At 44.0% G+C, this 25643-nt stretch overlaps 1 protein-coding gene across 2 annotated transcripts in view; it reads right to left on the bottom strand.

Moving 5' to 3' along the window:
* ELAPOR2 (endosome-lysosome associated apoptosis and autophagy regulator family member 2) overlaps nucleotides 1-25643 on the bottom strand; it is a 152942-nt gene that overhangs the window by 39915 nt on the left and 87384 nt on the right. For both annotated transcript variants that reach the window (XM_054017049.1, XM_054017058.1), the window contains exons 3-8: nucleotides 14798-14993; nucleotides 13642-13789; nucleotides 9630-9716; nucleotides 5745-5850; nucleotides 4775-4927; nucleotides 2732-2820 (exon numbers count right to left, since the gene is read on the bottom strand). In XM_054017049.1, the coding sequence (XP_053873024.1) occupies nucleotides 2732-2820; nucleotides 4775-4927; nucleotides 5745-5850; nucleotides 9630-9716; nucleotides 13642-13789; nucleotides 14798-14993 (779 nt within the window). The remainder of the gene's footprint in view (nucleotides 1-2731; nucleotides 2821-4774; nucleotides 4928-5744; nucleotides 5851-9629; nucleotides 9717-13641; nucleotides 13790-14797; nucleotides 14994-25643) is intronic.

Below are 25643 nucleotides of genomic sequence, written 5' to 3'. Positions count from 1 at the left end.
AAAGGTTCACTCTGGGAGCCAGTGCTCTTCAGAACAGTCACTTTCATATTATCATGAAGCAATTTTAGGACATCCAATCTTAGAGAGTACAGTCCAGAAGGCACGGCGATTCACTGAATCAAAGGCTTCAGTTAGATCAATAAAAGCCATGTACAGTGGTCGATTTTGCTCCTGACACTTTTCTTGCAGCTGCCGTGTTGTGAAGATAATATCCGCAGTTCCATGACATGGTCAGAAACCACTTTGTGACTCTGGTAAAATTTCTTCTGATGGTTCAGAAGGCGGGTTGCAAGGATCCACGCCAGAACTTTGCCTGCAATGGCAAGGAGGGAGATATCACAATAACTTTCACAATCCACTTTATCCCCTTTCTTGAAGAGGGGGACAATCAGGGCATCCCTCATTTCACTGGGCATCTCCTCCTTTATCCAGATTTTAAGGATAAGCATGTAAAACTGCCGAACTGGCTCTGGTCCACTATCTTTAAACATTTCAGCGGGGATCCCATCTAGACCTGCTGCCTTGTTGTTCTTCATCTGCTTGGTGACATTGTGTACCTGTTCTGAGCAGCACTGGCTCCCAGATTGAATCTTTCAAAGTACAAACAGGAGTCAAACAGGGCTGTATCATCGCTCCCACCATGTTTGCGGTTTTTATTGCCGTCATTCTTTATCTAACTGCTGGGAAATTTACAGCTGGTGTTGAAATCATTTACAGAATGGATGAAAAGCTGTTCAGGCTTAACAGGCTGAAAGCCAAAAGTAAGATTTCCACAATATCTACTGTGGAACTTCAGTCTGCTGATGACAACGCAATCTTTGCCCACTCTGAGAAACATCTTCAAACTATCTTGAATGTGTTTGCCGATGCTTACGCGTGTCTTGGTTTCACTCTTAATATCAAGAAGACTAAAGTGCTCTATCAGCCCTCTCCAAATGAGATATTACATGCGCCAGCTATCTAAATCAATGGAGTGGCATTGGAGAATGTCGATCATTTCCTCTACCTTGGACGTCATCTTTCATCCAAGGCAGATATTGATGCAGAAATTCAACATCGCCTGACTGGGCCAGTATAGCTTTTTCTCGTTTATGGCACAGGGTTTTTGAAGATCACGACATTTGAACAGACACCAAGCTTCTTGTTTATCAAGCCGTTATTCTCCCAACACTGTTGCATGGGTCCGAAACTTGGACAACCTATAGACATCACTTGAAACTCCTCGAGAGGCACCATCAATGCTGCCTTTGTAAATTTCTGAAGATCAAATGGGAAGACAGGAATAGGCAAAGCCCACCAGTATCGAAGTAATGATCACCCATCAGCAATTCCACTGGACTGGTCACATTGTCCGGATGCCAGACCATCGCCTCCCCAAACAGGTCCTGTTCTCTCAGCTGAAAGAAGGGTACCGTAACGTGTGTGGACAATGGAAGTGTTATAAGGACTTGGAGGATAACCTAAAAAAGTGTAATATTGACATTAACACTTGGGAGACACTTGCCCAGGATCGCTTAAAATGGAGTGAAGTCCTACGTGATGGTCCCCTGCATTTTGAACTTGCTCGCCAACAGGCTGAAGAGGACAAGAGGTGCAGGAGGAAGGAGAGACTGGCTTCCAGTCATGGTCAGCAACCTCCTGCTGAGCCTGAAAACATCTGCCCTCATTGCAATAGAGCTTGTGGCTCAAGGATTGGCCTTATTAGCCACCTGAGGACCCTTAACGCCCATGGAAGATGATCATACTCGGTAACGAGTGATCGCCCATCATCATCATCAGAAAGAGGTTGCAGAGTACAAGTACTATGTGGTTTGAAATGTGTGTGATAAGTCAAGGTTACACATGCTGCCATGTTCTGAAAGTGAATGTTCTAATATGATTTTTATTAAAGCAGGTGCAGGTACAAAGAGGGGTATAATCGACTGCCAACCTTAAGCTGAAAGGCTCCATCTTGTTAGCAGGTGTTGCTCTAGTTGGGCATCAATTAAGTGGATTTTGAGGACTTGCTGAGGCAGGTCACTTGCTACCTCCTCCCTTGCATCTAAGGGAAGTGGAAGGGCCTCTTGGGGTCAGAGGATCTAGGGTTTGGGCAAAGTAGTTCTGAAGGATCAACTCTCAGATCAGACAAGTTTCTGCAAGAGCTGCAGGGGAAAATGCTGCAATGAGCAGCTGCTTCAACCTCTAAATCCAACCTACAATCCCACAGAGCTTTGGCAAAGGCGTTCCCATGAGACTAGGGGAGAGGGGAATGAGAATAAAGCCACAAAACTGGCACATTCCTAATGCAGCTCACCTTCTAATAGACCCAGTAGATCTGGTTGCCCCTGGCTTAAACTATCTAGCCCTAGTCAATGAATCCTCAAGATGCTCCTATGAGGCACGTATATGTTGTTATTTCTATCAAGGCCCTGATTTTGCAAACATCTATGCTCATGAATCATCCCAATGACCCAGTCAGACTGATCACACATGCAAGTGTTTACAAGATTAGGCTCTTCCATACCACGATGATAGATGTCTTAGAAAAACCTAAGAGCAATGGACATTTACAGGATAAACTGATAAGAGAGGGTGGTTAAGGGACTTGCCCGAGGCCACTAAGAGAGTCAGTGCTGGAAGCAGGAAAAGAATTCAGAAATTCAAGGCTCCCTGTCCCGTGTTCAGGCCACTAGATCACAAATGGCTCAATGAACTGGCGAATAATATGAATCTGAGTAAACATTTGACTTACCTTTCCTTCCTTATCACACAGCGTATGGATCTGGAAAACGTCTTTGTTCGTACAAGGAGGACGTGCTGTACATTGGCTGGAGCCTTCATCTGAAAAGGAAGGATGAGGAACAGAGTGGTAAAGGATTTCCAAAGGGCTGAAAATTGAGGTAACCAGCCAGACTGCAAGATGGGACAGGAAAAATGCTAATTCAGGAACAAAAATACATGTGCTGGGATTTTCAAAGGAGCCTATGAGAATCAGGCACCCCACTCCCACTGAAATCCAGCGGGTTCCTTTGACAAGCTCAGGCATTACTTGTACTGTCCGATACTCTTCTTTGGCACGGACTGAGACAGCCGTACAGTCAGACCGGCACCTAACCCTTTTTCTCTGCGATAACAGTAAACCCCAGTTTGCATCAATCATGCAAGCACTGTGATCAAATTCTTATCTGATAATAAATGAAAACTGACTTGTCTGTCCCTTCAGAAACGTTTTACTTTGCTGGGGCCCGGACTTATTCCCACTGAAGTCAATTGCAAAATTCCCACTAACTTCAATGTGAGCAGGCACAAGTCCCTAATCGATGTCCATACTAATGTTAGCAGTTAAAGTGATAGGAGACATTTCTGGCAGATAATCAGTTCTCTATACAAAACGTTAATCTATAAGAAAAAGAACTGTAGATGCTAATTAGTCTGCAAGAGCATCGAAGCAAATGGGCAGTATTTGAGATAACATCACAGTACTGTGTATGTGCATGCATCAAATATGCTACTTATACACAGTATATGCAACAAACAGACTATTTGACTTCACTTTCATGGCCTATCCCCATGCTACCTATCATTTCTCATATGCTCACAATGATGAGGCCTCATCTGGAGTACTCTGTCCAATTCTTCTGAATCACTGAAGGTTTTTAAGAACAGGTTGGATAAACACCTATCAGGGACAATTTTGGCCGCCCCCCGGTTTTCTTTCTTACCCCACCCCCAGCCCCGCCTCAGCTCCGCCCCTTCCCCAAATCCCCAGCCCTTCCTCCTCCCCACAGGCTCTCAAGCCTAGGAGGGAGGGGGAGAAGCGGCACGCGTGCCGCGGCCACTCGGAGTCTCCCCCTCCCTCCCAGGCTCTCAAACCTGGGAGGGAGGGTGAGCAGCGGCCTGCGAATCAGCTGTTCCGCGCACTGCGGCCGCTCGGGATCTCCCCCTCCCTCCCAGGTTTGAGAGCCTGGGAGGGAGGGGGAGCAGTGGCATGCGAATCAACTGTTTCACGTGCCGTGGCGTGCGAGCGGCAGCAGCGGAGGTGAGCTAGGGCGGCCGGGGCACATTTTTAGGGGCGGCATTCTGGCGCCGGCCATGCTGCCCCTCAAAATGTGCTGCCCTAAGCACCAGCTTGTTTTGCTGGTGCCTAGAGCCGACCCTGCTCATATGCCTAAAGTTAAGCATGTGCTTAGTGCAATGGAGCTATGTCACGGATGAATGTGGTCCATTTTACTTAGTGGTTTCTAGTTGCTATCATGGTAAGGAAACAGAGGAGCTTTGAAGGCTATCACGTGTCCAGTGTGCAGCCAAACCACCATGTGCTCTGATCCAGTCAGATCTCCCAATGCAAGGAGGGGTTGACCAGGTGACTGTTTGAATAAGAGATCTCCAGGAAACACTCGGGTGCCGAAGGAAGCAGTTGGGAGCTGCCAGTGAATCAGTACTGAACCAATGCCTCAGGTTAGCTTGGGGGTTACCATAATTTGGAGGAAATCTAAAACCAGGGCCATTGAAGATCTCATGGTGCTTTCTGTTAGAGCATGGGAGTTATAAAGTACCCTGGCCAAATTCCAGTGTGAGCCATTATAAATTGCAAACAAATTCCCTCTGCAGTTTCAGATCGGCACCATATTAACCTTCTTTTTGTGTCCCAATCTCTTCTGACTACTTTTCAGTGGTGGGCGAAGTTATTCCTATGTATGTATGTATGTACAGAGCTCCATAAAAGCATGCAGAGCTGATAATAATACTGAAGCAGACGCATATTCATGTATTCTTTTTGGCTTATGCCCTGTACCTGCATAATGTGTTTCTTCACTACAGTTGGTACATTCCTTAGCTCCTTTCTCTGAGTAGGTATTTCTGGGACACACCTGGCAATTGGAAGACCCTGGCTTATCACTGAATGTACCAGGTTTGCATGGAAAGCATTCAGATGTATATGCAACTCCTGTAAAGCAAAGCACAAGTTAAGCACATAAATAGGCACAAAAATAGAGAGCAGCAGTACCTGCAGCTCCGGCCTACACAGTTGTTTTGGGAAAAACAGACACCGTATAAGATCACTGAACAGTCACAAACAGTCATTGCTAGTTTGAGTCCGTTGGGCTTTGCTAACGGAGACTCTGGTTTTGCAGTCCTTACCCAGGCCAAACTCCCATTCCCTTCAACGAGAGTTTGATCTGGATGAGTATTACATTATATGAAACTAAGGGCTTATCTATACTTGGAAATATACCAACAGAGCTATTCTGGAATATTAGAGTAAATTTCCAAGTCCTGAGTGTTCTATAATGTAATGGACTATTTTAGAGTAATAATTCTGTAACAGTTATTCAGTATTAGTCTCCACTCTGATTCTGAAATAGCTATTTTGGTACATTTCCAAGTGTAGACAAGCCCAGTTGTAATAAAGGTCTGCTATGCTGTGCTGTTGCAGACAGCCTGAGGGGGTTTTTTTTTCTTCTACAATTCCAATCTTCCCCAGCAGGCGTCACCATTTACTAATTAATTCCATGTATCATATTTCTCAGGACACCAGTGGACTAAATCTTTTCCTAGAGATTTGGAAAAGTAAAAAAGAATGCATGGAATAATTACTTTAAATAAGGCTAAAAAAGAAAGAAAGTTTACTGCGATTATGATGTCAATTTTTTTCTCCAAAAACAACGTATCTGTCCTTAAAGACAGTGGCTGGAATAAAACAATTATTATTGCAATGTACAGAAGACAGTTTAGTTATTAGCTGATAGTATGCTATTCCATACCTTCAATTGTGATGTTTTTCACCAGAACAGGTTTCACCACTTTAGAACCCATAAGAATCCCCGTTGTTCTCCAATATAATATATTAGTTCCTGGTTTCAAAGCTACCTGCAACAACAAAAGAATGATACTTCGCATCAGCATCTTTCGAGCGACCACCTGCTCGACGTTGTTCTTTTATCTCCTAATACATGTCACTCATTTCAGTGACTCATTTTCCTCACATCCTTGGAGCATTTGGGGATTCTGTGGGTCAACTGTTTTGTAAGTCATGGGCTGTAGGAGGCACAGATAGATAAGGAATATACAGCAGTGCCCTCTTTATGGAGGGCAGATGCAGGTATTATGGAGGCAGGGAGGCTCTGACACCTCCCTTGAAGAGGTGCACTGCAAGTCCCCCTGAGCCAACAGAAAGCAGTGGGGGTGGGGCGGGAAGAGTCATGTCCCATCCAGCCAACCCACAGCTGCAGGTGCCCAGTACACCGGGAGTGGATAGCATTCCCCTGGTGCTCATGCGCAATCATTTTAAACTCTACTCTGTTCCGGATCTAGGATCTTAAATCAATCAGTTTTTTTTTTTTAAAAAGCCACACAATTCACCTTTTAAAAAACAGCGTCCAGTATTTTAACAAGCCATACTTTTATGTATGCTATATGGGTTGGGATTTTCAAAAGTGCTCACCGTTGACCTATCTCTGCTCCCATTTACCAAGGACTTGATGGCACTAGAAAGTTGTGCCATTTTAGCTATATCAGTACAGTAAAAGCAGTACCACCCTTTAACCCTCCCACCCTCCAGTGTGGATGAAGTAATAAAGGTGCTTTGTATTGGCATAGTTATTCCCTATGGAAAAGAGAATAAGCTACACCAGGATACGGCACTTGTATACTAGTATCATTGCAGCCACACAAGGGCTGCACTGGTATAACTATCTCGATACAAAATTCACCCTCCTAACTGACAGAGTTAGACAGGTACCATTTTCAAGTGCAGAACAGGCCCAAGCAGGGCTAGGGTTAGGCTAACACTGAGCACTTTTCAAAACCTCATGCTTTGTGTTTGCTCAAGGTGAGGAATTATAAAGGGGCTACTGAGCTAAGAGCCAGTGCCAGTGCTAGCCCATTGGAGGCCCTAAGCAGGAATATTTTGCCCCCTTCCGTCCCCCGCCTCCCCCAACAATACTAAAACAGGCAAGTACTTATAATAAAAAGTGAATAGCCCCCACCACCACCACCCCACTTGAGCTGCTTGGAGCCCTAAGAAATTGCTTAGTTTGCATATGCCTTGCACCGGCTCTGCAAACAGCCCAGCCAGGCTCACAGACAGGTAAACTAAAAACTGCATTCTTGTTACAGTCTAAGCAGAAAGCACTCCAGAGTAAAACCCACCAGTGGGAGGCCTTGTCTACATGAGAAAGGGTTTGCCGCTGGTGGAGCTATACCAGCAAACCCTGTTAGTGGAGACGCAGCTTATACTGGCAAAAAGAACAGCTTATACCAGTCCCCTGAACAAAAGGACTCTTTAGTGTCTACTCTGGGGCTTTTGCCATCATAGCTATGTCAATCAGGGATGTGATTTTTTTAACCCTCCTAACCCATATAGCTATGCCAGCAAAACTTTTTGGGTAGCCCAAGCCTCAGTCTGGGGGCTAATGAGGGATGAAATTTGTTCACCACAAATAAACTCAGGGCTAGTTTACGTGCTCTGGGCACTGACTGAACACAACTCATGTAGAAACCAATTTAGTTAAATGAGTGGGGGCCCCCTATTGGGGACCTCCAATCGGATTTAAGAGGAGCTGCATATGGAGCGGTTGCACCAATTCAACTAAACTGTGTGACACAGGGCCAGAAAGGGTTACACAACTAGCAGGCTAATTGACCCAGATTCAACCTTTAGAGACATATTAGTAGATAATGTTTGTGGTTTTGTGTGTTTACATATATATTGTTAGAGGTTAACAAAATGTAACCAGACAATTCCTGTCTGTTGCTGTATTCTGTTAATTCAGAGATCAAAAGGAGATATTAACATTTAAATGAACTGTGAACGTAGTGATATCACTCTCTTGATTTCTCTTTGAAGTATACAGCAAATCATCTGCAAATGGTGGGAGATAGGCAATTGCCTTATGTTAGTCCATGTAGCTACTTACCGGTGATGTTTAGGAAATAGGAGGTTTCTTAAAAGACACTATTGGTCACCCAAGAACTGCATGCAGTCAAGAGGCTGCCCGGAAAAATGTATAAAGGGCTTTTGGGACCCTGATCCTTTTCTCTCATATCCGCTCATGCTTTGTCAGGGGAAGTTTGAGCCACAAGATTGAGATCTCCAGTTTCATTCTGGGATACCCTGAAATTGAACATTGGACTGAACCTATGAACTAATTATGAAAGAACTCTTTGCAACTCTAAAGCTCACCATCTCTGCTACGAAACTCACCTAAGAACTATATTCATGTCTGTATGTATAATGAGTTTTTAACCAATACTCTCTCTTCTTTTTTTAAAAAATGTAAGTTTAGTTAATAAGAATTGGCTGTAAACGTGTATTTGGGTAAGATCTGAAATATTAATTAACTTGGTGGGTAATGTGTCCGATCCTTTGGGATTGGTAGAACTTCTTCATATGATGAACAAGATTTTCAATAATCCTCATCCTATTTGACATGGCTGTCTGGGAGGAAGGCCCAGGCTGGGTTGCTTTAAGGGGACTGGAGTACTTGTGGCACCTTAGAGACTAACAGATTTATTAGAGCATAAGCTTTCGTGGGCTACAGCCCACTTCTTCGGATGCACAGAATGGAACATATATTGAGGAGATATATACACACACATACAGAGAGCATGAACAGGTGGGAGTTGTCTTACCAACTCTGAGAGGCCAATTAAGTAAGTGAAAAAAAACTTTTGAAGTGATACTCAAGCTAGCCCAGTACAGACAGTTTGATAAGAAGTGTGAAAATACTTACAAGGGGAGATAGATTCAATGTTTGTAATGGCTCAGCCATTCCCAGTCCTTATTCAATCCTAAATTGATTGTATCTAGTTTGCATATCAATTCCTGCTCTCTGTATGTGTGTATATATATCTCCTCAATATATGTTCCACTCTATGCATCTGAAGAAGTGGGCTGTAGCCCACAAAAGCTTATGCTCTAATAAATTTGTTAGTCTCTAAGGTGCCACAAGTACTCCTGTTCTTTTTGCGGATACAGACTAACATGGCTGCTACTCTGAAACCTGTCATTATTTAAGGGGACTGTTTTTGGCTTCTGGGTAACCAGTAAGGTATTGTAGAAGCTGTTTTGTTGCTGGCTTGGTAAATCTAAGTATTTGGGGATTGTCTGCCCCATTCTTTGCAGTTCTCCCTAATTGAGCAATCTCAGCCTGGCACCCCTGGAAACCCGGTCACAGCTGGTTTTCAAACTGCTGAGAAAAATCAGTGCAGTCCAGCCCCTAGAAATGCACTTGAAATTAAAAGGCCAAATCCTATCCTCAAATGTGCACACAACGCCCGTGGACTGCAGTGTCATTCACATGGCAGGGAACAATCTTTGGTGCAAGTGAACGAGCAAGCGTTTTGGAAGATATGGATCACAATGAATGGGAGCACCCTGTGGAATTTGGATTCCCATATATCTACTTGATTTCTTAAGGAGCCTGATTCAGTGAAGTCAGTGGGAAGGCCTGCATAGACTTGAACACGCTTTGGATCAGGCCCTTAAAGCACACATCAGCTTGGAGCACACATCTCTTGCTCCTGAGAGAAGCTGCGCTCCTTTCACAGCCACTGAATTCACGGGATGTGGCTCTCTCTCGCTCAAAAGAATCAATGTTAATTTATAAACAAAAGGAAAGCTCTGTGGAGTGATACTTAGCACTTACGGAATGAGAGCCCCATTCGCCGTGGTCTGTTAATTTCACCCATTTGTCGGCCGTGGAATCCATCTCTTTGCACTGATCATTTTGAATCTGTCAATTAAAAACAGTGGCCACAATCAGACATCTGGTTAACGGTCTTGGTCAGGACACACCGCAGAAGGATGCCTATAGACTAAAGGCTGTGTGATTCTGCTGTCTGTCCCCATCTCACAGCATTCAGGACAGGGGCTGTGTTACTTGTTGCAAAGGACATCCGGAAAACACATGCAAAATCACTAGCAGTCTAAGAGGGGGCTTCCAAATATAGTGCTAAATTCCCCTCTCTGCCTGAGGAGAAGGGATTGGAACAGGGATGGGCCACCTCTCAGCTGAGTGCCTTAGCCACTGAGCTAGAAGTATGGAAGAGGATCTCCTCCTCATGCTGCTGCTTTGTGTAGACCTAGGTGGCTCCTATAGAATCCCCCTATAGCCCAGCTGTTAAAGCACTTATCTGAGAAGCAGCAAATCCTTATTCCAATCCCTTCTCAGGCAGAACAGGATTTGAACCTGGGGTCTCCCACTTCCCCAGGGAATACCCTCTAGAGCACCTCCAGGTGCTGCTATTTTGGGTAGAGATAGGTGGCCTCTGAACATACCTGTCAGATTAGGCTCCATGGGTGAGTTAAGGGGAGGAACACCTATTTTTCCCAGGTTTGTGGATCAAACTGAGGCTTAGGCGGGAGACAAGCATCCAGATGCCTAGAGTGGGGCAGCAGTGCACATGCACAGCACAGACTTGGACACCAAGGGAACTTTTACTGTAAAACAATAGGTGCTGAATGAGTTTAGGCACCAACAGGCTAGGGTGGCAGCTGAGCAGGGGTTTTGCCTAAAACTGGGCACTAAAACTGGGGGATAGGCGCCTAAGTGGAGCTGGGCCATTGTCTCTCAGTGCCTCAGTTTCCCATCTTTAAAATGGGGTTAATGGGGCTGCCCTATCTCACAGAGGTGTGGGCAGTTTAAATATGTGAAAAAATTATGAGGTATTTAGATGCCATGGGGGCCATATAAATATCTAAGACAGATAGATTCTATACCCAAACTATAGGGGGATGCTGATGTAATGACTGAAAATATTTAATCAACAATGCATTCTGGGGAAAAGTGCATGCTTAAAGGCCTATTACATATGGAGCCCTGAAGTTCAGAGCATCAGGATGAAAATCTAGCTGCCAAGTTACAATTATTTGGTTAATGGCTTTTAAAATGACAGCCTGCTAATTGATATATATAAAGGGAACGACAGATGTAAGGAGGTGACCAACCATCAGTGCTATGTTGATCAGAGCAAATCATATGTGGGAAGCAGCTTTCAGACCCAGTGCTCAAATAAACAATGTTTTTGCTCCTCTGCAGGAGAAAAATCAATCACTAGTCAGTCAAGAAACCACAGGGAGGATCATATTCTGCTACATGCATCTGGCGGTAAAAGCACATTTTGCTGCTTACTTCTTATGAATCAGGCAGGACATACGATAAAAAGCGAAAGAGGTTTAATAATACAGTATGCACTTTCTATTATCAAAGTGCAGTAGATTTTATTCAAGTAACAGCCGCAGCAATAAAGGGCCTCAGGCATCAAAATCAAGGGTTTTTTTGTCTTCCTCTCTTATCCCTTATTAAGGATAATGGTGCTTTGCACTTAGATAGAGAGGCTCTCATCCCAGCATCTCAAAATCCAGTAAAAACATTAATTAAGGCCTAGCCCCGCTGTGAAATAGCATGACAGTGCTTTGCAGATGGCAATGACTCACCCGCCAGAGACAGCAAGAGAAAGTCGGAGACAGAGGAGATGTACAATTTCCAGCACACTTATTCTGAGCTGCCATCTCTCTCTGTTTTAAGTCCTCATTTGCCCCCTTCTCAACACTCAGCAGCAAATGCAACACTGACAGGCAAAGCGAGATAGCTCAGGGTAGAATCTTTCAAAGCACATAAGTGACTTATAGGTCCCACTGAAAATCAATGGGATCTGCACTCCTAAGTCTTTTTATCATTATTATTTGGATTACAATAGCACCTAGGAGCCATAATCATGGACCAGGACACCACTGTGCTAGGTGCTGTACAAACACAGAACGAAAAGATAGTCTCTGCCCCAAGAGGCTTAGAATGGCAATGTCTGTCACCATGATAGGCAGTGGTCTCTGTAAGTTGTCAAGTTTTTTGTGGGCGTCACAAGGCGAGTTTTAAGGAGGGATTTGAAGGTGGATAAGGAGGTAGCTCTGTGGATAGTTACAGGAAGCAACTCTCAAGCATGAGAGGAAGCATGGAAGAAAGCACAGAAGGTGCTTGTCTGAAGAAGTACCAAGTGGGCAGTGAAAGCTACGTGGAGCTCTTTAAAAAATCCCTTTCTTAAACCTCAGAAATAGCTCACTTTTCATCCTTCTCTCTGCTTGGTAGCGACACAGACCAATCCTTTCCCAAAGATGGAGACCAAGATTTCCAAAAGTGACTAGTGATTTTGAGTTTTGAGTGCCCAACTTGAGACACTTTTCAGCAGAAAGCAGGTTCACAGCTCTTTCTGAAAATCAGGTCCCTTGAAGGTGTCTCAGATCAGACACCCAAAAACAGAGGCATCCAAAATTACTAGCCATTTCTGAAACTTTGGGATTAAGCTGCCACCTGTCTGACACTGGGATTCTCATTTCCAGAATGTCGTAAGGACATTCACATGTTTAGAGTCCCACACAACTGTCTGTGTAAACAATGCTGGCCAAACTAGATTATATTTTTCCAAGTTAAAGGGACTTTGGACAAGAATTCATCAGGAATTTTTCAACAATTTTTTTTTGTGGGGGGGGCAGGCATAAAAGGCCATTCGTTGAAACCGAAACTATTGGCACAGGAGGGTCAGTTTTGATGGATTTCCTGGCTTGAAAACAACATTGAGGAAAAAAGTTTCAAAAAACTGTTTTGTTTCAACATGTTCAAAACTGACCCATTTTTCTGGTTCTACACAACTTTTCGTTTTGAAATTTCAGCTGATCAGACTAAAGAAAAGGGGCTAAATTAAAACAAGACATTTGAATTGTTTGAACCAAAAAAAGTTTGTTTTTCAGTTTGTGAATATTTTCAAGATTCTGACTTTCCATCCGTATTTGAGACGGGACAAAATTTCGATCTCTCGAAAGCATTCAGGATGGGAAAACCATTTCTCACCAGCTCTACTCTAGACCCAAACTTAAGAGCCTTCCTCATGCCAGAGCTCCCACTGGAATCTATAGAACTACCTACATGAGTGAACAGTACTCACATATGGAAGAGCTGTAGGATCAGACATATTATCAAGGCCCAGGAATGTTTTCATGACATTCAAAAGAAATATGAAAAAATGGATTCTGTGAGAATTTAAACATTCCCATTTGGTTCTAGGAACCCAAACGTCCTGGCATTCAGTGGCATGCCATGGCATTCTTAATCAGGCATGCAATTCTACACTTGCACACAAAATGTCCTCCATGAGGCGTGACCTCACATGTACAGTGCATGCATGGTCACATTGTGTGGAGGGCTTCACAAAATGGCATTCTCCATGTGCATTCAGAGGTCAGACGGAATCATCCCATGGGCATAATTGGTCCTGGGACATGCAATGCATGCCTTGCATACACAGATGGCATGTCACTGATAGCACTGTGCAAACTGTAGACAACCTAGCTATGAAAGGGACTAGAAATTAAGGTGACTTTCAATGGGTTTTGTGCTCCTACCTCCCTTAGGCACTTATGAAAAACGTACCATACAGCAAAAGCAACCAGTTTAGGCTTGTTGTCAAAGCTGAATGACATGCAAAAAGTAGACAGGCAGCATAAATGGTAGAGGGGAAATGAGATTTTTAAAATTTGTTCAGATTTAATAAGCTAAAGACATTAATAACTTGGATGAGGAGAAAACTAAGCTGATTCCAAACTAGGTCTTTATCTGGAACACATCTCTTTACTTTGAGGTTAGATGCAGCGTATAAAAGCCTTACAAAAAACTCAAAGAAGATGTTATTGTCAATATACTGGTATTCAAAGAAGACAAAACCAGATTTCTTCAGATGTACAGCATAGATTAGAGAAACAGTGCAGTCATCTCTGTTGGACTCTATGTAATTCCCACGAGGAGTCCACGAAGAGCTGGATAAAGATAAACAAAACAAGGCTTATTTTAGATCACAGGAACCCTGAAGACATTTATAACATTCCTATTTTAAAATATATTGCTCAGTAAAGGACACAGTACCCCACTGTAGCAAGATTCACTCCCCAACCCTTTCACATCGGTTTCCCACATATTTTTCACACAAAGGATTATGAGCTCTCTGTCAAAACGTACCTTTTTGCACATCAAAATTGTGAATGGGGGCAAACGTATGTTGTTTCCTGGAAACTTCTAATGCATCCCAATCAGGAAGGCTTGTCTAGGATACAGAGGGCCATATCCTTAAGAACAGCCCTTCTGCAATCAGCACAGATCATGCCGGGTGTAAACATAATTTTAAGCTACCTTTACTCCTCCTTGATCCCAGAGCCACTCAGGCACAAGTTAAAGCAGTTCAGGGCTGTTCCAAGTTTCACTGGTTGCTAATGATATCCAGGAGGCCATTATGACAGCAGGGGATTGGCTGAAAGTAGTGGCTCGCTAGCCACTCCTGTCATGCTACTCCGCTGGCTCTATGCTACCTGAGGAGTTCTCCAGCACAGAGGAAGGCTCGGGTAGATGATGAAACTAACTTTGTCCCAGTGGACCAGCAGGGTCAAATAGGGCCCATTTTATTTATCCTTTATTCTCAACTATTCAATATCCCTGAAGTGTGCTTCTTGGCAATGTGCAGAGATTGCTTTTATTGCACAATGTATTTTTCTGTACTTACACAGCATAGCAGGTTCAACTGTCCTCTCCGTTAACCAGCTGATGGCATCAAACTCCACGAGCTTTCACTAACACATAACCAGCATTCCATTCTGAGGGGCGTAGTCTACCTGTCACTGTTTTCAGTGAGCACCACCTACATGTTACTATACTACCGGAGCAACTGGTTCCCACAGCAAAATATGAGCTTGATCCAAAGCCCACTGAAATCCATGAGAGTCAAACCAACCCCTTCACCAGTGTGGCCACAGACCAGCCCATAAGCCTCTTACTTGTCACAGCTATCTGCTTTATTCTCAGCTGATTCGACAGCCGTGTCCATGAAAGTTGCCACATTGGAGAATCCTGCTGGCAGGTCATCCCATTCATCAAACTTGATCCCGCTGCCCAAGGAATATGTCCCCGCGGCACATTTACTGCACATTTGATTCTTCATTTCTAGGTATTCACCAGAAGCACATGAAAAAGCTGTGAAGACAATCATTTACAACTGATTAATTGGAAAGGCAATTAGCAGCATCGGTGAGCTGTCACTAAAGCAACCAGTCACCAAAGTCCCACCCATGAAAATCAGGAACACGATTAATTAGCTCAGAAAACCACTGTAAAAATTGAGGTGCAAATTGACTTCTGTTTTTCACTTAACTGACAGCCCTGGAGCCAAATCTCAAATTACGGCTACTGATCATCTTATTTGTCTCCATTAGCAAAGAGGAATTTTTTAAAAAATCTACACCTACAAACTGCAAGTGTAGCTAATCTTTGCAAAAATATATTTGTATCACTGTTGTCACATTCTGCTTCATCATCCTCCCAATTCCTTTCACCCACCTGTTGCATCTTGTGTTGGACTAAAATTGTGAACTCTTTGGAGCAGCACCTGTCTTTCATTATTATCTGTACAGCATCCAATATGGTGCATCTTTATCTTTGATAGGGGCCTTTAGGCACTACTGGGATAAAAATAACAACACTCAAAATAAATTTCAGCTATGTCTAGGGTAAGTACAGTACCTCAGTGTATGGAATAAATGATAGCATAATTTAGTGGTTAGGGTTTCAATTTTTTTCCACCCATGATTCAAAAACCACCAACTTTACTCTTCCACTATCTAGGTACTTTTATGGCCATCATCACTGTAGTGTTCAAACCATTCTCAATTATTAATTAATTTTATCCTCACAACAGTCCTGTGAGGAAGGGAAATGTCCCTATTATATAGATGGGGAACTGAAACTCAGCATAAATCAAGTAACTTGCCTAAGGTCACAATGGAAATGGCTGAGCCAGGAATTAAACCCAAGATTCCTGAGTTCCAGTCCAGTGCTCTGACCACTATTAGACCATCCTTCCACCATCACGTTTTCCTCTCATGATTTAATATCCCAGAATCCTTTTTCAGTGAAAAAATATATGATGTCATTAATAATCTGTTATTGGGTATTTTTAAGTTAATAGTGCCAATATGGCTAACATAAGCATGTATAGCTAAATATGGACAATTTGAACATAAGAACGGCCATATTGGGTCAGACCAAAGGTCCATCTAGCCCAGTAACCTGTTTTCTGACAGTGGCCAATGCCAGGTGCTTCAGAGGGAATGAACAGAAGAGGTAATGATCAAGGGATCCATCCCCAGTCACTCATTCCCAGCTTCTGGCAAACAGAGGCAGGGACACTTCAGAGCATGGTTTTGCATCCCTGCCCATCCTGGCTAATACCCGTTGATGGACCTAGCCTCCATGATCATTGTGACACCCTGACACCCCAATATTCACCACTGTCATGTACTTAGGATATGTTCTGTACAAAGTATGTCTTGTAGGGCATCATTCTAAAAGTCTTCATCTGCTAGACATTAATATCTCGTTGGATTGTATGTGTTATCGTCATATGTGAATTTATGAAGTTTGGCTATGTATGTGTTACTGAAACATGTTGTGAGGTTGAAAATACCCACAAGCAGCCTTTCAGGTACAACAAACAATGTTAATGGCTTATTGAGGAAATGTACACAGTTCCTGGGGTAATCCTTGTGCTTGTGTGCAATAGAAACCTCTCAGAACTAGCTCTACACAATGGGAAATGTTTGATGCACGTCACAGCATAAGAACTTTCCAGCAAGTGGGAAGAAGTTATAAAAGGGGGGACCTCACTCTCCCTGCAACAACACACTTGGAAACACCTGAGGGGCAAGGACTGAACTGTGGGAAGTAATAGTCCCAGGCTAGAAGGATCTTTTGCTGGTATATGAAAACCTGGGAAAGCCAAGACAACTTGTGCCTTAGAAGTCTGCCAGCCAGTTTATCACTCAGGGTGAGAATTTGCTAATTTATATCTTACCTATCTAGTGTGTTAAGATCAGTTTGCAGTTTTTGTTTATTTACTAAGGTAATCAGCTTTGATATGTTGGCTATCCTTTATAATCACTTAAAATCTACCTCTTGTACTTTAATAAACTTGTTTTTATTCTAAACCCAGTTTGTGTAATTCATAACTGGGGGGGCAAAAAGCTGTGCATCTCTCTCTCCACAGTGAGGGAGAGGGCGAATTTCAATTAGCTCATGCTGTACAGTTCTCGGTGCAGAGCAACACAATACAATTTTGAGTTTACTCTCCAGAGGGAGAGTGGGGGCACTGGGCAATTCCTTAGCTGAAAGCCTTCCCATGCAGTACTGATTTCGTTACCTGTGTCTTTCGGAAGCTGGGTGTGTCCCTACCTGTGTGTGTGCTACAGAAGTCTTGAGGGTCTGGCTTAGCAGGACAGGGTGAGGGAGCCCAGACTGGTGGAACAAGTGGGCTCAGTAGTACCCCAGTACATCAGGTGGCACCCCAGAAGGGGGGCAACCTGTCACAATCATATCTTATTTGCACGTCATATCTCCCATTTTAAATGCCAGGCTCTGTGTGGCCAGCTGTGTTATAGGTTTTATATATTATTTATATATTCTTATTGAAAATATCATGAATTTCGTATTCTACAATGATATATATTCAATAAAACTAATCACTACCATGATTTATATCTCCACTATTTAAAAATATATAATGAGGCACCATAACCAAGTGGAGGAATTCCCAAGCCCTTCCATGACCCCTAAACCATCCACTTTTGCTTTCTACCATCCCCAAGCCAGGCATTCTTTCATGGGCAAATGGATTTTGCAAGCCCCATCCTGTGCGATTGGTAAAGCACCATTTATGTTCATGGGGCCAGAGCCTCAGCTAATGTAACTTGGCATAAATCAGTTCAAACCAGCCAAGGATGTAATGCATGATATTGTACATATGTACTGATCTCTATCTCACAAGAGAAGAATCTGATGGACTTAAAACACTTTGAGAAAATTGTTGTACGGTAGCAGAAAGTACAGGTCATATCCAAATCCCAGCTAAGCTTGAATTTCAGGTTCCCACTCATGTATTTGACTCACATACAGCATTCCTTTGTGTAATCATCCCTGACTGGCAGGGCTAGAGGGAAAGATCAGTAGATAGGCCAAATTCTCCTCTCCATAAGTTTGATACAACCTCCATGAATTTGAATGTATGATTTTCCAAACAAACCATTGTATCCATTCTAATACAGTCTTCATACTCATGAAATGGAGAGGAATCTATTTAGGTCTCGAAGTAGGAAAGCATCCCTCTTCAGGAATGATGCTTAATTTTAAACATGTGTTTAAGTCCCACTGAAATTGATTTCAACTGAATTTAAACACATGCTTAAAATTAAACACTTGCTCAAGAATTTTCCTGAACTGGGGCCTTATATTGTAAACTCTTTGAGGCAAAGAGTAACTTTTCAATTTGTGTGTACATAGAGAGTAGCACAATGGCACCCCGATCCCTGATTAGTCATGAAGATGTTATAGCATCATTAATAAATACTAATACTAATACTGGGGGGGAGGGATAGCTCAGTGGTTTGAGCATTGGCCTGCTAAACCCAGGGTTGTGAGTTCAATCCTTGAGGGGGCCACTTGGGAATCTGGGACAAAATCAGTACTTGGTCCTGCTAGTGAAGGCAGGGGGCTGGACTCGATGACCTTTCAAGGTCCCTTCCAGTTCTAGGAGATGGGATATCTCCATTATTTTTTTTTTTTTTTTTTTTTTTTTTTTTAATCTTTCCCTGTTTTGTTTTCTTGAAGAGTGGGAAGAGAAGGCATCAGGAAAAAAATGGCAAGACATATCATGGTGCTGTTTAAGCCCGTTATCAACTCCCAACAATCTTTTTAATGTTTTTGTTAAAAAAGAAATTGAGAATATTGCTGAACCACATGTTCCAAATTTGTGAACTTCAAATAGGGGATCGGTATCCAAGGGAAATTCACTGCCATACTGACAGCACAGCAGGTATCAAAGCCTCCTGTTCAGCTTCTATTGGAGGTGACCGGAGATTCCCGCTTTAATGGAGTAGTATTGTTGCATTCCTTATGCTCTGATAACTTCAGATGAGGAGGAAGGGGGGGGGGAAAAAAAAAAAAAAAAAAAAAATCACTGCAACCTTTTGAAGGAGGAACAGCCTGAATGACAAGACTGACTGCTGTCCCGGAGGCTAAAGCTCATTACCTTCAGCACTAGAGACAAAGACCACTGTAAAGGGTCTTGTCCATTCCCCCTCCCGCCCCAAATCAGGCCTGAATGGAGGCCACGCCCCCTCGCTGCTGTGTCTCTGTAAAGACCAGTGTAAAGGGAAATTAACAGCCTCGGAGGCCCTAGGCAGGGCGGAGCACCAACAGTCTAGGGGCTCAGGCCCACAGGCAAGGCAGAGCACCTAACAGTCTAGGGCCTGCTGTCTTGGCAGGCAGACAAATGCAGGCTTCTTGGCTTAAGATGGGGAGGTAGCCACCCCAGGGGTGGGGCAGCAGCTGGAGGTGTGGGGACCTGGCCCATCCTACTCCACGGGTCCCAGCCCAGGGCCCTAACTGTGGTGGAAGGCTCCGCTACTGGGTCAAGGGGGATCCCACTACAACAAGCTGACCAGTATTCTGGTCACACAACCGGATTATTGTCTGGTGTCCCTGGGGCTACTTCCTATGATCCTCTCACTGGGTACCTTCAGTTCGTGGGGGTCCTCTGTCTCCCCAGGGTACACAGCTAGCAGCAGTCCCAGCAACTCTTCAGCGTCCTTGTCAACTGGCAGCTCTGGCAGTCCCTTTAGATCCTCGGCACTGCAGAGGGCCCCCTCAGGCGCAAGCCCCAGCAGTGGGCAGGAGGCGGCTGTCTCCTTCGCCAGCTCCAGCCCAATTGAGCTGTAGGTCCTGCCTTTTATACTTTCTGTCCTGCCCCACTGTTTCTGGCAGGATGAGCATAGCTTGCTTGGCTCCGCTCTCAGGGCTGGCCTGGTCCCCGTCCTCCAGCCATGACAAGGAGTCCGCACTTGCGTGTTCCTTCCCAGCACGATGCTGCACCGTAAATGCAAAAGGTTGGAGGATAAGGTACCACCACATCAGCCCTGCATTGGTGTCCTTCATGGTTTGTCAGCATTTTAGGGGTGCATGGTCTGTCACTACAATGAAGGGCCCACCCAGGAGGTAATAATGGAGGGCTTCTACCATCCACTTAACTGCTAGGGCTTCTTTCTCAATGACCGAATAGTTGTGCTCCCAGGGGAATAGCTTCCGGCTCATGTAGAGGACTGGGTGTTCCTCCCTGTCAGGACTGAGATTCCCACTTTGAACTTTAGGGTACAAATGTAGGGGCCTGCATGAAAACTTCTAAGCTTAATTACCAGCTTAGCTCTGGTTCGGCTGCCACCATTTTTAATGGATTCCCTCCCTGGGAAACCTTGAAAAACCTTCACCAAATCCCTGGTGAAAACAAATCCAACCCCTTGGATTTAAAACAAGGGGAAATTAACCATTCCCCTCCTTCCTCCCACCAACTCCTGGTGAATCAAGATCCAAAACCCCTTTGGATCTAAAACAAGGAAAAAATCAATCAGGTTTTTAAAAAGAAGGTTTTTAATTAAAGAAAAAGGTAAAAATTATCTTTGTAAAATCAGTATGGAAATTAACCTTACAGGGTAATCAAACTTAAAGAGCTTAGAGGACTCCCCTCTAGTCTTAGGTTTAAAGTACAGCAAACAAAGATAAACACTTTAGTAAAAGGTACATTTACAAGTTGAGAAAAACAAAGGAAAACTAACACGCCTTGCCTGGCTATTTACTTACAAGTTTGAAATAGGAGAGGCTTGTTTAGAAAGATGTGGAGAACCTGGATTGATGTCTGGTCCCTCTCAGTCCCCGAGAACGAACACACTCCCAAACAAAGAACACAAACAAAAGCCTTCCCCCCCCCCAAGATTTGAAAGTATCTTGTCCCCTTATTGGTCCTTTAGGTCAGATGCCAGCCAGGTTACCTGAGCTTCTTAACCCTTTACAGGGAAAAGGATTTTGGAGTCTCTGGCCAGGAGGGATTTATAGTACTGTACACAGGACAGCTATTACCCTTCCTTTTATAGTTATGACACGCCCCCCAAATCACAGATAGTGTTGGATGTTTGGTTCCACACTGGCTGTGATTTCTTCCTGGAGTTCTAGGAGAAAACAGAGTTAATAAGACACATGTACCTTTAGACATACTACTGATTATATAAAAACTAACAATATGTTTTATTTTAAAAACAATTGTTAACCAGTTAACTCTGGGAAACTTTTCCGGGAGAGTGCATCAGCCACTTTGTTAGAAGCTTCCGAAATGTGTTGTATTTCAAAATTAAAATTTTGGAGAGCTAAACTTCACCGAAGAAGTTTTTTGTTATTTCCCTTGGCGGTATGAAGCCACTGTAGCGCAGCATGGTTTGTTTGTAGTTGGAAACGCCGTCCCCAAACATATGGGCGTAGCTTTTTCAGCGCATACACAATGGCATAGCATTTCTTTTTGCTGATTGACCAATGGCTTTTCCTTTCAGACAGTTTTTTACTGAGAAATACGACAGGATGGAATTTTTGATCCGGTCCTTCCTGCATTAAAACTGCTCCCACGCCTCGCTCGGACGCATCTGTGGTTACTTGGAACGGTTTGTTAAAGTTTGGGGCCCTTAGCACAGGGTCAGACATGAGTGTTGCCTTAAGCTGGTTAAAGGCCTTTTGACACTTATTAGTCCACTGAACTGCATTTGGCTGTTTTTTTTTGGTTAGGTCTGTTAGCGGGGCGGCGATTTGGCTGTAGTGGGGTACAAATTGCCTATAATATTCAGCCAAGCCTAAGAAGGATTGGACCTGTTTCTTAGACTTTGGAACCGGCCACTTTTGGATAGCATCCACTTTGGCCTGTATGGGATTTATAGTTCCTTGACCCACCTGGTGCCCCAGGTAAGTTACTTTGTTTTGGCCTATTTGACACTTTTTAGCCTTAACAGTTAGTTCTGCCTGCTGGATGCGCTTGAAAACTTTTTCCAGGTGCTTCATGTGCTTTGCCCATGAATTAGAAAAAATGGCCACATTATCGAGGTAGGCAACTGCAGATTCTCCCAATCCCGCTAGGAGACCATTTACAAGTTTTTGGAAGGTGGCGGGTGCATTTTGCAACCCGAAAGGGAGTACATTGAATTCATACACCCCTGCCTGGGTGACGAAGGCTGACCTTTTCTTAGCGGGTTCATCTAGTGGTACTTGCCAGTACCCCTTGGTTAAGTTTAAAGTAGAGATGAATTGGGCATGTCCCAATTTCTCCAATAGCTCATTTGTGCGTGGCATTGGATAGTTGTCAGGACGAGTTACAGCATTTAGCTTACGGTAGTTCACGCAAAAGCGTATTTCCCCATCTGGTTTGGGAACTAGAACCACTGGAGATGCCCATGCACTCTTAGAGGGGCGGATTATACCCATCTGTAGCATGTCCTGGATTTCCCTTTGTATAGCAGTTTTGGCATGAGGTGACTCCCGGTAGGGTGGGGTTCTAATAGGGTGAGCATTACCTGTGTTAATGGAGTGGTATGCCCGTTCGGTCCATCCTGGAGTGGCTGAGAAAATTGGTGCAAAGCTTGTGCACAGCTCCTTGATTTGCTGTCGCTGCAGACGTTCAAGGGTCATGGAGAGGTTTACCTCTTCCACGCCACCATTTTTTTTTTCTTTGTAGTAGACACCTTCAGGCCACTCCGCGTCATTTGTTTCCTGGGCTGTAAACTGGCAAACGTTTAATTCTCTGGAATAAAAGGGCTTAAGAGAATTAACATGGTATACTTTAGGCTTTATGTTGGAGGCGGGGGAGGCTATGAGATAGTTAACAGCTCCTAGGCGCTCCTGGACCGTGAATGGTCCTTCCCACGACGCTTCCATTTTATGGGCCTGGATTGCCTTTAAGACCATGACTTGGTCTCCTACTTTGAAGGACCGTTTTCTGGAATGTTTATCATACCAGGCCTTTTGCTCTTCCTGAGCATCCTTTAGGTTTTCTTTAGCAAGGGCCAAAGAATGTCGGAGGGTGTTTTGTAGGTTGCTTACAAAGTTTAGAATGTTTGTTCCTGGAGAAGGCGTAAACCCCTCCCATTGTTGCTTCACCAACTGTAATGGCCCCTTAACCTCACGGCCATACACAAGTTCAAATGGTGAAAACCCTAAACTGGGATGTGGTACAGCCCTGTAGGCAAAAAGCAACTGCTGCAACACTAGGTTCCAATTATTGGAGTGTTCATTTACAAATTTACGTATCATGGCCCCCAAAGTTCCATTAAACCTCTCCACCAGGCCATTGGTTTTATGGTGGTAAGGGGTGGCAACCAAGTGATTCACCCCATGAGCTTCCCACAGGTTTTCCATGGTTCCTGCCAGGAAGTTAGTTCCCGAATTTGTAAGGATGTCGGAGGGCCAACCTACCCTGGCAAAAATGTCTGTTAATGCCTGGCACACACCTTTAGCCCTGGTGTTGCTTAAGGGTACTGCTTCCGGCCATCGGGTAGCAAAATCCATGAAAGTCAGTACGTACTGCTTTCCTCTGGGTGTCTTCTTTGGGAAAGGACCCAGAATATCCACAGCTACGCGCTGAAATGGGACCTTAATTATGGGTAGTGGCTGGAGAGGGGCTTTAACCTGGTCTTGGGGTTTTCCCACTTGTTGGCACACCTCACAAGACCGGACATAATTAGCAACGTCCTTGCCCATTCCCTCCCAGTGGAAGGACTTCCCCAACCGGTCTTTGGTTCTGTTTACCCCAGAATGGCCACTGGGATGATCATGGGCTAAGCTCAAGAGCTTTACCCGATACTTAGTGGGAACTACCAACTGCCTTTGAGGATGCCAGTCTTCCTGGTGCCCACCAGAAAGAGTTTCCTTGTATAAAAGTCCTTGTTCTACAACAAACTGGGATCGGTTAGAAGAGCTGAGAGGCGGTGGGGTGCTCCGCGCCGCCGCCCAAGCTTTCTGAAGGCTGTCATTTGCTTTTTGCTCGGCCTGGAACTGTTCCCTTGATGCTGGAGACATCAGTTCCTCCTTGGACTGTGGACTGGGGCTTGGTCCCTTTGGAAGCGATGCAGGTGCTGGGGCTGTTTTCATTGACTGTGAACCGCTGTCCGCTGGTGCACTATGTGGTATCTTAGGCTCTGGCTGAGCCTCTTGGGTAGGGTTATCTGCTGCTTCTGCCAGTTTAGGCTCGCTGGTGCCCTCTGGCGTTGGAGTTGTAGACGGGTTTGCAAGGGCTGGACTCAGGACTGGCAATGGTTCTGGTGCTGGTTGCGTTGCCAGTTCCGGTTCTGGGACTGGCTTTGGCTGGGTCTCTGGGATTGGATCCACTACGGCTGTTGCAGTCGTTGGCAGAGGATCCAGTTCCACCACCTTTGTCTGGGTCTCCGGTAACACAGACGGGGCCCTGGTGGACGGCTCAGGAACAGGGATGGGGGTGAAAACTTGCTTAGCCTTTGCTAGTTCCAGTTTATGTTTCCTTTCTTTTTTTCTTTCCTCCATCTCTTTTTCTTTCAGCTCCATTTCTTTCTTGTGGGCCCTCTCTTTGGCTTTTTTCAGCTCCATTTTTTTTTTATGGGCCTCCTTTTTGGCTTTTTCTTTTCTTGCTCTCTGCTCTGTCTTGAGTTTTGTTAATTGAAGCAGTCTTTGATGTTTTCTTTTATTTTCTTCTGCTTTTAGTTTGGCCAGTTCTATTTTTTTAGCTACTTCTTTGATAGTTATTTTCCTGTTTTTTTGTGCTGGGTCACCCCCTTTTCAGTTGACTGAAACTGGGAAGCTCTCAGCTCTGGCTGCTGCTGAGTTAACAGAAACTTTTTAAGTAGCTACTCGGAGGATGTAAAAAGAAAAAAAAACAATTCAGCTTGTAAATTCCCTTTAGCTTTGTTTGCTCATTTGAACACTTCTCTTAACAAAGGACCTGTTAAAAAAACTTAACACCTCTGCCTTCAGGCAAGGAGAGATAAGATATGCATCTATCTACTTCCAGCTCGGCTTTCCAAGCAGCTAGAAGGAGAAAAAAAAATCTTACTGGCTTTTGGGTTTAAAATAATCCCACCGCTGCCACCATGTCAGGACTGAGATTCCCACTTTGAACTTTAGGGTACAAATGTAGGGGCCTGCATGAAAACTTCTAAGCTTAATTACCAGCTTAGCTCTGGTTCGGCTGCCACCATTTTTAATGGATTCCCTCCCTGGGAAACCTTGAAAAACCTTCACCAAATCCCTGGTGAAAACAAATCCAACCCCTTGGATTTAAAACAAGGGGAAATTAACCATTCCCCTCCTTCCTCCCACCAACTCCTGGTGAATCAAGATCCAAAACCCCTTTGGATCTAAAACAAGGAAAAAATCAATCAGGTTTTTAAAAAGAAGGTTTTTAATTAAAGAAAAAGGTAAAAATTATCTTTGTAAAATCAGTATGGAAATTAACCTTACAGGGTAATCAAACTTAAAGAGCTTAGAGGACTCCCCTCTAGTCTTAGGTTTAAAGTACAGCAAACAAAGATAAACACTTTAGTAAAAGGTACATTTACAAGTTGAGAAAAACAAAGGAAAACTAACACGCCTTGCCTGGCTATTTACTTACAAGTTTGAAATAGGAGAGGCTTGTTTAGAAAGATGTGGAGAACCTGGATTGATGTCTGGTCCCTCTCAGTCCCCGAGAACGAACACACTCCCAAACAAAGAACACAAACAAAAGCCTTCCCCCCCCCA

The sequence above is a fragment of the Malaclemys terrapin genome, chromosome 1 (genome assembly GCF_027887155.1).
Source record: "Malaclemys terrapin pileata isolate rMalTer1 chromosome 1, rMalTer1.hap1, whole genome shotgun sequence".
Classification (NCBI taxonomy): domain Eukaryota; kingdom Metazoa; phylum Chordata; order Testudines; family Emydidae; genus Malaclemys; species Malaclemys terrapin.
Note: the sequence above shows the minus strand (reverse complement) of the source record. Positions and strands in the feature narration are given on the sequence as shown.